This window comes from Peromyscus eremicus, chromosome 5 (genome assembly GCF_949786415.1).
Source record: "Peromyscus eremicus chromosome 5, PerEre_H2_v1, whole genome shotgun sequence".
Classification (NCBI taxonomy): Eukaryota; Metazoa; Chordata; class Mammalia; order Rodentia; family Cricetidae; genus Peromyscus; species Peromyscus eremicus.
Genome location: NC_081420.1, coordinates 25,184,072 through 25,199,723, shown reverse-complemented (window position 1 = coordinate 25,199,723; position 15,652 = coordinate 25,184,072). Strand labels below are relative to the sequence as shown.

The 15,652-nt window shown below is 48.1% G+C and overlaps 1 protein-coding gene across 1 annotated transcript in view; it reads right to left on the bottom strand.

Moving 5' to 3' along the window:
• Txndc5 (thioredoxin domain containing 5) overlaps positions 1 to 3,252 on the bottom strand; it is a 29,435-nt gene extending 26,183 nt beyond the window's left edge. Inside the window, exon 1 of the mRNA XM_059263149.1 lies at positions 2,988 to 3,252. Coding sequence (XP_059119132.1) covers positions 2,988 to 3,214 — 227 coding nt within the window. The 5' untranslated portion in view covers positions 3,215 to 3,252. The remainder of the gene's footprint in view (positions 1 to 2,987) is intronic.
• Positions 3,253 to 15,652: the final 12,400 nt, after the last annotated feature.

The following is a 15,652-nucleotide window of genomic DNA, read 5'->3' as shown; positions in this document are numbered from 1 at the left end:
GCAGCACTTTCTTGAGATGTTAAGACAAATCCCTGTTTTATAAAGGCCCAAAAGAAATAGGACTGGAGAGAGCTCAGTAGTTAAGAGCACTTGTTACTCTTTCAGAAGACCCAGCACCCACACCAGGCATCCCAACTGCCCGTAGCTCTGCTTCCATGGATTCTGATACCCTCTTCGGGCCTCCTCGGGGACCCACACACATGGCACACAAACCCACAGAGATATACACATGCACATAAATAAAAATATATAAACAAATAAAAGCCTAACATACAGCATCATTCCCTTTTCTGGAAGATCATCGGTATTTTCTTTATGTATTTGGTATAAGAGCCCAGAAAGCCAGCACCGTCCTGTCCAAACACTCGGTGTGCAATAAGTGCTTGGCAACGGAAGCAGAACGAATGAGGTGAAAACCCACACAGTGAAACTGTATTTGAGGACTTCACTTCTGTGAATTTGGCAAAGTTAGTTCAGCAAGGTTGTGGGTTGGGGAGAAAGGATAGCAAAGAAGGGGGAAAGAAAAAAAAAGCCAAGACCCAAGGACTCCTTGAGTGTGTACACAATGGGGCCCATGGACTTTCTGTTCCCCAGCTGGCCCATGTTCCTGTTTGCTCCTCGTGGCATCTGGTACTTAATCAAAGAAAGCAGGATTGGTTCTAATGGTGGAACAGAACCAGGTTATGAGATGTTGCTGGGTGACTGAAGGGTGACTGCCACAGGGATTTCCAAGGGCAGTTCTGATGTTAGAGGAAATCTCATCTTTTAGAATTGGACACTTCCTCTGCATCCGTGAAAAGACTCTTATGACAATACAAGATTAGAACTGAGGATAAAGATTTAGTTCTCTGCACCCCAAGTTAAACTGACCATCTGGGGCCATCACCAAGCAGGCACGACCCTCCGCACCCAGGAGCATTGATGAATCCACTGGCTCTATCTAGCTGGCATTTCTGTTTTGGAGCCCTTGTGGTTCCGGCACCATTGAGACAGCTAGCTGCATTTAGAAGGTGGCCTGGGGCCAAGGGACAGCAGAGGCACCTAACCTTAATCTTGACCTTACTGTCCCCAGGTTCAGTGTGACCCACAAACTGGCACTACAGGCCCTGTGATCTGATGCTGGCACAAAATGAACAGCAGGACAGTCCTGCAGCCACCAAGCTTAGAACAAACAGACACAGGTCAATGTTTTCATTACACAGTGTCCTTGCCCCCAATATCACCCGTAGGCATCTAACATTCTAGGCACTCAAACTGAGAAAGAAGTGGGGACAGGACCCAGTGTCTTCTATCTTGAACTTCATGTTGTTCTTAAAAGTCTAATTTTGAAATCTTAGCACTCCATAGCCCGAGACAAGAAGATTGTGAGTTCAAGGTCAACTTGGCTACACAGAGAGGTCCTGTCTCAACTTCCCTTCAAAACAACAAAAAAATCTAGCTCTCAAAGGCCATGGTGGGCACCTACATATCTCTAATATTTTAGCGGAGTAGTAAGAGGCAAACAACTAAAGGCTTACTTTGGGGAGAGCAGCAGCAACCTAAATACAATGAAAAAAGAATTTATGTGATATCCATTCCCCTGACTGGCAAAGACTAGCTGGTTATTTATTGGGAATATTCTAAAATTAAAACTCCATCAGCACTGCAGAGAACCTAACTCTATCTGCATGTCAATTATCCTTATAAAACTAAAAACCCATAGATTGATTCCACTGAAACTGGCAGCAGTTAAATCCTGAGGTGTACTTAATTGGAGTCACTACTCTGAGAATACTGGTGCAGAGTAACTATTAACACCCACTGACTGTTGCAAGCTACCAGTATTTTCTCTTTCATTAGCAGGGCTACAGATTCAAGTCAGCTGTCCTTGGGAACAAACGTAAAACAATGTATTCCATTTGTGCATTCTTAATGGATAATGGCTGTGAGCCAAACTGATCCTTAAAAGCTAATGTAACCCCAAATGAATTGAAATGCAAAAATAATCCACTATAGGGTTAAAAAGAAAGTTTCTCCCACTTTGGAAGGCACAACCACTGAATAAGCTGGATTCCACAAATATATTTTTCTTAACCGCTTAACCCCCTTTCCTTCACGAGTCCCTGCCGAGCTAGGGGAAGAGCACTTTGCTCAGCAATAAACACAGCCAGCACATCCCCACATCTCAAGCGGCCTGCGCTCTAAACACTGCTTTCTGCTCTGGACCAGAGAGAACTTCTCCGAGCATCTAGGCCCCAACAGAAAAGCACTGCTGTGTCTAGAACAATTCCTGAGGTACAGTACTCTTGATTGAAAGCAGCTAGGTGCACCAGGAAGCCCCAAATGGAGAAAGGAAGCATGAAGGTGCATGACTTTTACAAAAACTTCCACCTCACCTCACACCTTCCAACTGACCGGGCCCCCGAAAGAGCAAAGAACAGGAGGTGACTGAAGACAGCCTTGAGTTAAAGGCCTTGAGAATACAGCTCATAGCCACTCCAGTGTGCAGCGGGGACTCCAGAACTGGAACTACTCCGGGCTCCCAGGGGTCGGGGTACCCCCACTCCTCTATCTAGGTTATCTCTTCCTACCCTCGACACACAGAGTGGGAAATCACATTTTGGAAGGGCCTTAGATTTTTCAATCCAACCCAGTATTGAAGGGCCAGCAGGGAGGACCCTCCAGGCTAGGGCACGTGGTCGCCGGGCTCCCGCCGCGTCCGGCCAGCACAGGAAGTTTGGGGGAGCTGGGCAGGGGACTTGTGTGTGTGCATGTGTGCATGTGTGCATGTGTGTGTGTGTGGGGGGGGTCTGGGCTCCAGCAGCGTGGCGGGGCGGAGAGGCCTTTCCGGGACTCCCCTCGAGGCCCGCCCTTCCTCGAGCTCGGCTCGGCGGCTAGCGCCACGTCAGCGGCGAGGCCCGAGCGCGGCGGCCCACGCCCCCCGCACAGCCCGCGCCCTCCCCCGGTCTCCGGTCCCGGCCCCGCCGGTCTGCGGGAGCTGCAGTTACCAGGGCGCGAAGAACATGACGAAGTGCGCGGCGCTCTGGATCCCGTGCGTGAACATGTCGGCCGTGTACAGGTGCTTGGCGTGCGGGTCCTGCTCGGCTCCGCCGTCCGCCGCCGCCGCCGCCTCCTGGGCCCGGGCACCCCTGCGCGCGCCGAGCAGCAGTAGGAGCGCAGCCAGGGCCGGCATTCCGGCCAGCGGCGGGAGGAGGCGTCCTGGGCGCGGGGGCATCGCGGCGGGGCTGGCGAGCTCTCGCCCGGGGCCGCGGGTCCCCTCCGCGGCGCCACCTCCCGCCCCGGCTCCTCCCACGACCGCATAACCACGCCTCCGTCCCAGAGCCCCGCCCCAACCACGCCCCAACTCTCAGAGGCACGCCCCATGGCCTGTCCGACCTCCCGGGGCAACTTGCTGCGTTCTCCCAAAAGCAGCCAGGAAGAGGTCTCTCAGATCCTGGGGTCCTTCGTGCAGCACCTCCAGGGCTATCCCAGTCCGATTCCGGTCCATCTCGTGGAGCTCCTCCACCTTCCCAAAGCCCCTCAGCAGCCTTACTTCCTTCGTTTCCCTGTTGGGAACGTAGAGGCCAAGCAGTGAAGGCAGCGGTCAGTGGCAGCCTCTGTTGACCTAATCACACACCAAGACCCCGAGATTTCAGGACCAAGCTGAGCTGCTGTCAGCAGAAAGGAGGAAAATGGGCAAAAGTGGGTGGGGTTTCACTCTCATGAGTCAAGATTCTTAGCCAGAGCTGAACTGTGATTTGAGGGCCTGGCCTCAGGGGGTGTGATGAAACCACTTCCCAGGAGCACCTCTGTTATTCAGCCCTGCCTTCACTTAGGGCGAAAAGGAGAGGCTAAAGTCACAGCGGCCCCTCCTTCCTGCACTGGCTGCTGCTTTATGTGTCCTAACTCACCCTGGTTACAAAAATGAATGCCAACAGCTGCTCTGGCTGAACCGGCCTTGTGCATGCCTGAGAGCCATTGCCTGGGCTGAGGTGTAACTCACGCCAACACTCGAATCTTAGGGCAGGTGGCAATCCACGCTCCCAGCCCTGCCTTGAGAACCTGAAACTAAATTAGGGAGAGTGAAACAACCAATAGGAACACTTGAGAGTGTTCCTAGCGCTGCGCTCTATGCAGACGAAAAAGAAGTTAACATTGTAAGAAGTGATCTCTTATTGGGACTTCTCAGCAGCATTTCTGAGAATCACCTGATCCTTTATTAGTCTCAGCCTCCCTAAACGGAAAGACTTTATTCTTGGGTTAGCAACAGGGGAAACTGGCGTCATCTCCTCACTGTAGGTTGAGTCACCTGTAAGTGTTTAACCGTGGTTTGCCAAACACCAAATTTTTCAAAACCTATTCCTTCAGAACGTACAGGCAGCATCTCTTGCTTGCTCCTACTCTTCCTTTGTGTCTTCACATTCTAAGTAAGCAGGTTTCAAACAAATGCTTCTTCCCACTTTCCTGACCTGAACAGACCCGAACTTGTCTGTGACAGGAGCATTCTATGAGCTTCCTTTGCTCACAAGATTTTGACTATGCTGTTCAAACTTGGACCAACACACCATTCCTGCCCAGTGGCCTTGGCATATGGACTAAAATGGAAATCCCTAGGTTTGCCAGTCAAGGCTTTCTGTGATGTACTCCCATCATGCCTCTTGTCCTGTGAAACTTACTGGTGGCTAAAAATCCAATGATTCTGTCCAGTGATCTGGGATTGTCAAGCTTGAAACTTTATGCTCCTCAATACTTCATACCTCTCAAACCCTCTCGCTGTGCTGCTGAGAAATCCCAGCAGAAGATCACCGTACACACTGTTTCTAATATCAATGCCTTTTTCATCTGCATAGATCAGTGATTCTCAATCTGTGGGTCGTGAACCCTTTGGGGGTCGAATATCAGATATCCTGCATATCAGACATTCACATTACGATTCATAGCAGTAGCAAAATTAGTTATGAAGTAGCAACAAAAAATAATTTATGGCCACCACAACATGAGGAACTGTATTAAAGGGTCACAGCATCAGAAGGTTGAGAACCCCTGGCATGGAGCATAACTCTGGGACCCTCTCAAGCGTTGTCTGTGGGTTGTTTCGCGCTTGAGTCTCGGAGTTGAGAAGGAAGGCATTTGCCTTCCTTTTCCGAATTGCTCCCTTCTGTCTACAGAACTTCAACTCTCATTACGTTGACTTTACTGAGTGTGGCACCACCCGCCCTTCTACGTGTTGCCGTTCTTCCAGGACATGCCCTTTATTTCACTGAAGACTGTGGTTCCCCCCGGCTGACAGAATTTCTACACTCTTTCCTGTCTTCACTCCTGGTGACTTCGGCATCTCGGTGGATAGCTCATCGACATTTTCATGTGTACCTCCCTCATCAAAAGAAATCTAGAATGTTCACTGTTTCTAATATCTGAGTAAAGATGCTACGGTTTGGGTCATGAATGTCCCGCATGGGGTCCATGTATTGGAGACCCAGAGCGGTGTTAGTGGGAGGTCCTGGGTCTTTAACAGGTGGGAGTGGGAGGTTGTAAGATGATTGGAGGGGCATCTTCACAGGCAATCTCAGGATCCCCACCTCTCATTCCCTGGCTCCTGAGGTGAGGAGGTGTATACCCCATGTGGTGCTATCTCACCACAGGCCTAAAAGCACTGAGATGATTCATCATTGCCCAAAAGCTCCAAGCCTGTGAGTCAAAATAGTTCTCTGTTTCTGTCTCAGGTATTCATTGTAGTGGCAGAAAGAAGAGTAACACGAAGGCACCCCAGTCTGATCGTGAACACGCCATTCTCTTCAGCTCCCTGGGCTCCTCTGTAGTGTTGACACAGTGGACCCCCACTCCCCCCGAATGGGTAACACTCACACCCCCAAGTCTGCCATCGCCTTCAGCTTCTCTAGGCACTACTCAGGCTCCCTCTCCATGTTACTCTCTCAGGGCTTGGCCTCCAACCCGCCTGCTGTCTACACTCACTCTCTTGGAGACCTCCTGCATTCCCACAGCTGTGCACACCTCCTTGGCAGACAGCACCCCACAACCTAGCTCCAAGAAGGACTTGTCCAACCCCAGAAGGAAAGAGCTCCTGCACTCTGCACTGTGACACTTTATCCTTTCCAGGCTGTTAACAGGACATTGGTCCCTGATGCTATCGTTCCTTTGTGTGGCAGACCTTGCTCAGTGTTGGAGCTCCATGGCGTGAGAATTGTGAAGATGTCTGATGCCCAGCAGGGATTTGACACCTGTTTATGAAATGAACAAATGGAAAATCCTAGCTGTTTCCTCTCAGAGGCTGACTTCCTTGAGAAGGTGTCCCAAGTAAACAAGCAGTGCACATGGGGGCCATTACTGAACAAAGACATCCTGGCACAGATCTTCTGACTGCGCATCTTAAGCCTTCGTGGGGTTGTGGCTCCTTCCAGCAGCTGTCTGTGGGGTGCCCGGTGAAGCCCCCTGGTTCCAAAGCTGTGTCCCAGGGCATCCCATGAAAATGGAAGCAGGAGGAATCACTACCAAACAGACGAAACTGAAGCTTTTAGGTTCCACCTCCTCACAGTGCCACGAACCCCTAAAATAGCCCTCTGAAAAGAGGACCCCACAAAAAGCTCAGAAACTGAAATGCCACCACTTGAACTACTTTAGCAGGTGTATCCTGAGTTATTATTGGGCTAAAAATGCTACTTTTAAGCAGGGACTGAAAGTAAATACATCCGGTTGTTCTAACCTTGTCACAACACTCTTGGTGCCCCTCAAGAGAGAAATTATGATCTTTTTTTAGAAATTAACTTTTATGATTGCTCAAATATGAGATATGGAGAGGAGGTCAAAGAGAAGATTATTGTGATCACCAGGGGAAAAAAATCTAAAGAACAATGCAATTTCTCAGCCTGGAATCACTCAGGGAAATAGTGCCATTTTCAGTGTTTTAAAATAGTGTAAGAAACTTAATATTTACTCATTACCCACATAAGCTCTTGGACAACACAGCCTCCTGAATAGTTAATAAGCACAGACAAACACATTATAACATAATAGATTCAGGACTCTAATGGAAGAGAAAAGCTTTTGAAATCCATATGAGATCATTGTGGACAGCAGGGAGGGAATAGAAAGTTTCCCCGTGGAATGAGTGGTGAGAGCACTGAGATCTGTGTTGTCCGGTGAAGTCCATGGAGCATGGCTCCCACTCCCTACTGTCCTGAGCCTGTACTCATGCTGGGTCTTCTTCCCACCCATCATCTCTCAGCCCTTTGACTGCCGAATGCTTCCACAGAAGCTCCTCTGTCCTCCCCCCACAGAACCCCTGCACACAGGGCCAGCAGACAGAGGCACAAGCTTACCAACCATCACCCGGGGGCCTGCCAATCTTCCCCTGCTAGCCATCACTGACAGCAATCTCCGTGGATCTGTGACGTCCTGGTTTGGCATGAAGGTACATATCTCTCATGATGCTTAGGAAACAGCTTTAATGGACTGCCTGAATCCCAGAAGACTAGTCCAAACTCAGAATCCAGGAAAATGGTTTGACTAACACAGCAGTTCTCCATTCTGGCTGGCCTGGAATCACTTAGGTCTTAAAGACAATATGGATGCCCTGCCCCAACTCCCAAGGCTTGGAAGCACTGAGATTCAGTGGTGCTGCCTCTGGTGCTCTTGGAGGAGGTTATGGCTGGACTGAGGAGCATGTGGAAGTAGGTATTTTCTTAAAAGATAGGTTCTGACTCAACCATGTTTGGTGAATACTATGTTTATACCCCTCCAAAATATATAAAATTTATTTTTTATCCCCTCTGTCTCTTTCTCTCCATCTCTGTCTGTCTGTCTGTCTGTCTGTCTGTCTCTCTCTCTCTCTCTGTGTCTCTCTGTGTCTCTGTGTCTCTGTGTCTCTCTGTGTCTCTCTGCCTCTCTGTCTGTCTGTCTGTCTCTCTCTCTCTCTCTCTCTCTCTCTCTCTCTCTCTCTCTCTCTCTCTCTCTCTGTGTGTGTGTGTGTGTGTGTGTGTGTGTGTGTGTGTAGGCACATGAGCCAAGGTGTACATTTGGGGGTCATAGGACAGTTTGGGGGAGTTGATTCTCTTCTTCCACCATGGTTCTGGGTATCAAGCTCAGGTTGTCAGGCTTGTGAAAGAGCTTTTACTGGCTGTGCCATTTCACCAGCCAAGAGGTCAAGTGCTTGCCTATCAGGTGTATTGACCTAGGTTCAAACGCAGCCCTGGAAGAAAGAATGAAAGAGGGGAGAAAGAGAGAGGAGGGACCAACGGAGAAAAAGAAACATTTTATCCGTGGTAAATACAAAGGGCAAATAGGGAAGGGGTATTAAGGGTCGGGGTTCAAGATGACAGGGTTTAGACTTCTAAGAGAAGGTGGAGAATAGTACAGAAGAGCATTTGGAGGAAGAACAGTTTAGCTCAGAGAACAGCATCTACGAGAACTCTTGAGTAGAATAAATTGAGGGACAAGTGTTACTAGGGGTAGTGAGGGGGTCATGGGCACAGGATGAGGCAGTGTGCAATGTGAATGTGGCTTCCCTGACTGACAGGGATGTTCTTAGAGGACTGTCAGCAGAATCATGACATGATCTGGCTTCTGTGTCAACAGCATCACTAGGGCAGATGTTAGGTGACCAGTGAGGGAGCTGTCACAATTGGGCCACAGGAGATGCCTATGACTTAGGCCAGGGTGGAAGCAGTACTAGGTGATGAGAAGCAGTTGGATCCCATAGCTGTTTTGACGTAACTGCCAACAGGATTGCTGAGTGGGCAGATGTGGGCTGAGAGCTGTGGGACAGAGAGGAGTCAAGGTGACTTTGTTGGGTTTAACTACAGTAGCAACCAGGAGAACTGAGTTGTCACCAGTGGAAGTATGAAGAGGCTTGGATGTCAGAGTCACTCAGCACTGAACACAGGAACTGGAGATGTGTGCAGGTCCCTGGAGTTGGCACGCAGATATTCCAGTCCAGGGAAGAGGTGTGGGCCAGGTCGTTTGAGAAGCATTAGGGTGGAGGTAGCATTTAAAGCCGTGAGATGGAGTGAGATCACTGTGGGAGTCTGAGAGGTACAAGGGCCAAGCCCGAGGGGGCCAGTCTCTTAATGTTTCAAAACCAGCAGCTGAGGAAAAGTGGGGGAAAGACTGACAAGGAGCAACCAGGAGGGAGGAGGAAGGCCTGATCACTGTTGTCCAAATGGAGACACAAATAGAATTAACAAGGAAGCAGTGAGCAGCTGTTTCAAATCTGCCCGCAGATCTTGCGTTTCTGTGAACAGTCCCAGCTCGTGCCTGGTGACTTGGTTTTGTTGATTACAATTTGCAGAAGACTATTGATTTGAACTGGTTCCTACACAGGGCAGGCAAACAGCCCAAACCAACACAGAAGTTAGCCACAGTGACTAAGCTTTGGCTGGTTGCTGGAGGCCCTGGAGCTAATTATCTAATGAAGCTATAATCCATTGACTGACTGGTTGACTAAGCTGTAGCCAGTGAAGACTACACCTCACTTCTGTTTTTTTGTGAATGCTGTCAGATGACATTGTTAGCTGGGGTGCCAGGGTTGCTAGCTGCCTGCTTTGTGGATCATTCTTGTTTTGAATTGTTTAAATAAACTCTACCTGCTAGGTATGGACACGCACGCACGCACGCACTCACGCACGCACGCACGCATGCACACACTACCCCAGCACAAGAAAGGTACAGGTAAGAGGATCAGGAATTCAAGGACACACTTAGGTACATATCAAGTTTGATGGCAGCCTGAGCTACAAGAAACCTTGTAACGAAAAAGAAAAACAACAAACAAACAAAAACCCACTAGATTTATTCAGTCTAAGGAAGGTTCTCTTTGAATAGTTCAATCCTTATTAGCATCTCCAGTCATTCTTAAATGTGTCCCAACTTAGCCAAACAGCAGACAAGCCACCCTCTGGTAGGGAAAATAGATAAGCAATGTACAGGTCAATGGTGACCTTGAGAACAGTAGTTTCAGGAGGTGCAATGCAAATCTGATGGGAGCAGCTTTGAGAGCTCAAAGAGGAACCGGGGATAACGTGGGTACACGGCACTTTCAAGAACTTACCCTGTTAAGTAAAAGAAAGCGAGGAAGGGGACCAAGACCGTTTTGTTTTCTTAACACGAAAGAAAAGTCAATTCACCTGACTTTGCATCACAAGAATGATGACTTGAAGCTGAATGAGTGTACAGGGATGTCACCAGGTGAATAGGCTTTCCATAGGGCATGGATGTTGCCTGTGATGTGAGCAGACTCAATGGGTAAGGATAGATCCAGAGAGACAGGTGGATGATGGTTTGGGGAGCTGGCATCTGTCCTCTTCCAGTATCTTCTGCTTTCTTGCTTTAATGGGAAGCAATATCTGGAGTGGAAACTGAAGATAGAGGAAGTATTTGAGGTTTGGGAGGGCGGAGAAGGTCTGAAATGGAGGTCTAGAAATGAATGGGCAGTGAACGGATCAGGGTAGTTGAACATTATTGCCAGTGGCTTCGAGGGTCCAGCCATTGTGACATGCCAGGCATGTTCTACTGTACGGTTCATCCCCAGAGCGTACAGAGAGATTAGTCATCTTGCATCATGGACAAGTGGAGTAGTGGAGGCAGAGAAGCAACAGAGTGAATGTATGAGAAGAGACATAATAATACTGGATCATATCCTCTAAGTTAGCCAAATAATGTGATATCTTAGAAGTTGTAATACTCAGCTATGAACATAAAATATGTGAGTCCATTAACTCTTTGACCTGTTAATAATTTTCAGTGAATTACCTGTCGATTCATTTACTGAGACATCATATTCTATGTGGATTAGTCAGCTTCCTTCTATGATAAGTGCTTAATATAATTTAATTATAAAAGGTAGAGTTTGTTTTGGCTCTCTGTTGGCTTCTGGCTCTGGGCCGGAGGTGACACACGTCATGATGTCATGGCAAGAACATTCACTAAAGCAATGCCACTCACCTCATGGCTGGGAAGCAAAGGAGAAAACGGGGAGGGGGGCCGCCATCGCCTTTGTGGACACACCCTTAACGACCTAAGGACTTCCCATGATGCTCTGTTTCTTCAAGTTTTGTCCAGCTCCCAACAGTATTTCAGGAGGGTGACCAAGGTATTACCACATAGACCACCAGGGGACAATTAAAACCTAAACTAAATTGTAGCTAGAGTTTTCCTGCCTGGCCCACAGTCAGGACAAATCTCTCTCACCTGCCAGTCCCACAGACGCTCAGACTCGACCAAGTAAACACAGAGACTTATATTGCTTACAAACTGTATGGCCGTGGCAGGCTTCTTGCTAACTGTTCTTATATCTTAAATTAATCCATTTCCATTAATCTATACCTTGCCACGTGGCTCGTGGCTTACCGGCATCTTCACATGCTGTTTGTCATTGTGGCGGCTGGCAGTGTCTCTCTGACTCAGCCTTGCACTTCCCAGCTTTATTCTCCTCCTTGTCCCACCTATACTTCCTGCCTAGCCAATGGCCAATCAGTGTTTTATTTATTGACCAATCAGCAACACATTTGCCATACAGAACATCCCACAGCACTAAATGGTATTGGCCCAGTTACTAAAGTATTCACTACACTGGCATGAGGTCCCAGCTCCAATCCTTAGCACCCATGTATAAAGGACATGGTGGCATAGGCCAGTAATCATAGTACTGGGGAAGTAAAGACTAGAGGGACCCTGGAGTTCACTGGCCAACTTGTCTTGCCAAATTGGGGAAGTCATGTTCAATAACAGACCTTATCTCCAATCAATAATAATAATAATAGTAATAATAATGATGATGATGATGATGATGATGACGACGACAATAACAACAACGTCGACGTGGAGCGTGACAGAGGAAGATACCCACCATCAACCTCTGACCTCCACATGTGTGCACACACACATGAATATGTACACACAAACACATCACATACACATTTGAATTTGAATTTTCTGCAATAAGCATATCTTCATGTCACTTTTGTAATTTTAATTTTAAAGATTCCCTTGCTGCTGTTTTTTGTTAGATATTTTGAATTTAAGTAAGTATACCATTAGGCATGGTATAGTACATTCCTGTAATCCCAGAACTTGGAAGGCTTAGGCAGAAGGGTCAGGTGTTCAATGGCAGCCTTGGTTACATAGAGAGTTTGAGGATAGCCTAGGCTACATAACATGGGGTGGGGCGGGGGGAGTTGAATTAACAAATAACAGGAACAAATACAACGAGGCATCAGATTTAATGGGTAGGTTTAAAACGTCTGTGTGGCATGGTCCTGTTTATAAATATTAAACCGACTTTCTGGGAAGATGATCATTAGAACATTCTATTTGAGTATAATGGGAGCTCAGAAGGATCTTGGTTTCTTTTTTTTCTTATTAAGAAATTTTCTATTCATTTTTACATACCAACCATAGATTCCCCTCTCCTCCCTCCTCCCGCCCCCAGCCTTCCCCCCAGCCCACTCCCCTTGGTTTCTTATACTTTCTATATTCTTTGAATCAATGATTATCAATACAGCTCCTCTCACTGTCTTAATAGCAGCCTGCTTTTGTCTCTACCCATTCTTTTTTCTTTCTTTCTTTCTTTTTTATTTTTATTTTTTATTTTTTGGTTTTTTGAGACAGGGTTTCTCTGTGTAGCCTCAGCTGTCCTGTAACTCACTCTGTAGCCCAGGCTGGCCTTGAACTCACAGAGCTCTTCTTGCCTCTGCCTCCCGAGTGCTGGGATTAAAGGCGTGCACCACCATGTCCAGCCCTCTTACCCATTCTTTCCATCTCTCTATTTTATGTTTTTGACAGCATTTATTTTCAAGGTATTGCCTTACATTGCTGCAAAGCTGTGTGCTGGTTACTAACCTGCTTGTGTCTGGGGACAGAGCGCACTCACAGGCGACAAGTGACACGGAGCAGATCAACTACTTGCCGATACGCAGTAAGGGACAAGGTACCTAGCCTACCATCCACTGTGTACCAGTACGCAGACTACCACCCACTGGGTACCAATACCCAGCCTACCACCCACTGTGTACCACTACCCAGCCTACCACCCACTGTGTACCAGTACCCAGACTATCACCCACTGTGTACCAGTACCCAGACTACCACCCACTGTGTACCAGTACCCAGACTATCACCCACTGTGTACCAGTACCCAGCCTACCACCCACTGTGTACCAGTACCCAGACTATCACCCACTGTGTACCAGTACCCAGCCTACCACCCACTGTGTACCAGTACCCAGACTATCACCCACTGTGTACCAGTACCCAGACTACCACCCACTGTGTACCAGTACCCAGACTATCACCCATCATGTACCAGTACCCAGCCTACCACCCACTGTGTACCAGTACCCAGCCTACCATCCACTGTGTACCAGTACCCAGCCTACCACCCACTGTGTACCAGTACCCAGACTATCACCCATGTGTACCAGTACCCAGACTATCACCCACTGTGTACCAGTACCCAGACTACCACCCACTGTGTACCAGTACCCAGACTACCACCCATTGTGTACCAGTACCCAGCCTACCACCCACTGTGTACCAGTACCCAGACTACCACCCACTGTGTACCAGTACCCAGCCTACCATCACCCATTGTGTACCATTCACAAGATCTAAAAATTAGCAGGTGAAGTCTAGGTTGCATTTGCCATAGTTCTTCACAGCTAAGGACAGAAAAAAGAAGTCAGACTGCCTGAATGAGATATCTCAGGGCCCAGGTGACTTGTTGGGTTGAGCTTTGAAGGACATGCCTCTTGGAGAGAGGAACAAAGCTTAGGCTATCCCAGGAAACTCCTTCTTAAGTCAAGATTATATTACCTTGAATGCCAGGCAGTGGTGGCACATGCCTTTAATCCCAGCACTAGGGAGGCAGAGGCAGAGGCAGGCAGATCTCTGTGAGTTCAAGGCCAACCTGGTCTACAGAGCGCGTACCAGGACAGCCAGGGCTACACAGAAAAACCTTCTCAAAATCAAACAAATAAACACCGCCCCCCCCCCCAAAAAAAGATGTTACCTTGAACCAAGGACCAAGAGCCAGGCAATTTCAGGCAGTTTTTCCTCTCTCAAGGCTATTTCCAGTACATTCTACAATTATTCTTGAAGCATATAAGAAAGATGTATAGGAAGGGGATAGCTCAAGGTAACCTGGAAAAGTGTCCTGTAGTTACATAAGCATATATGTCAGCCCTCCATATCTATCTATCTATCTATCTATCTATCTATCTATCTATCTATCTATTTATTTTGGTTTTTCAAGACAGGGTTTCTCTGTGTAGCTTTGCCACTTTCCTGGAACTCACTTGGTAGCCCAGGCTGGCCTCGAACTCACAGAGATCTGCCTGGCTCTGCCTCCCTAGTGCTGGGATTAAAGGCGTGCGCCACCACCGCCCGGCAATATTCACTTATTAAGGTTTGATTCTATGGAGCTGGTGAGACGGTGCACTGAGGGCTGCTGCCGAGCCTGGCCGACTAAGTTCAGTCTCTAGACCCCACGTGGTGGAAGGAGAGAACCAGTTCTCCTAAGTTGTCCTCTGACTTCCACACAAATGCCATGGCATGCACACCCCCAGTCCCCGTCCCCTCAACACACACACACACACACACACACACACACACAGAGAGAGAGAGAGAGAGAGAGACAGAGACAGAGACAGAGACAGAGAGACAGAGAGAGAGAGACTTGATTCTGCATACTCCACTTGGATGTTTGTTACAGTCCTCAGTTTACATTTTGATCAAATACTTGGTTTACTGTTGCATTCCCCACCCTGCTCTCACACATTTGGATACATATCCATTTGCCCTCAAAGGCCAAAGGAGGACTTTGAGCATCCTCCTCTAAGGCTATCCGCTGAACCTGGAGCTTGCTAGCTTTCCTCTAGGTCAGCAAGCCCCAGCAATCTTCTTGTCTCTGCCACGTCCCCAACACCACAGTTACAGGTGCGTGGCGCTGTCACAGCTTTTCATATGCACGCTGAGGATCTGAACTGCAGTCCTCATCCCCACCCACTGAGACCATCTCCTCAGCCCGAGTTCTCAGATTTTAATGTGCATATAAATCCCATGCAGAGCTTAACAAATTTCAGATTCTGATTTAGTGGGTCTGAGATTATACCTGGGATTGTGTGTGTGTATGTGTTACTTTTCATTAATTAAATTAGTTCTTTGAAAGTGGTATACACTTATATAATGCATTCTAATTGCTCTCATGCCCACCACCTCTTGTCTTCCTCCCTCCCATCCTGCCCCTTTCTCTTCTTTCCTACTAATTTCTTCCCCACATTCGCGTGTTTGTGTTTTCTTTGTGTCTCTCTGGGTTTGACCACAGTTGTCTGTGTGGCCTTGGGACTGGATCTGTCTGTTGGAGCCTGGCAATTTCACCAATGTGAACACAACTGAAGACAATGGTACCTCCTTCCCGAAGTCGGTCAGGGACCAATGGTTCAGCAGTCGGGGGCAGGGGCTTGTGAGCCTGTCCCCCATTGGTGACTCACTAGTGAGAGGGTCTGTCTTGTATGGGTGCAGTGCCTGTCACCTGATCAACCAAGTTCATGATGACATGATCCCTGGGATTTCTAAGAAGCACCCCACCCCACCCCGCCCCTGTGACAGGATTCTGCTGGTCTGTGGAGCAGAGCTGGAGTGGCTCCAGATTGACTCTCTGACT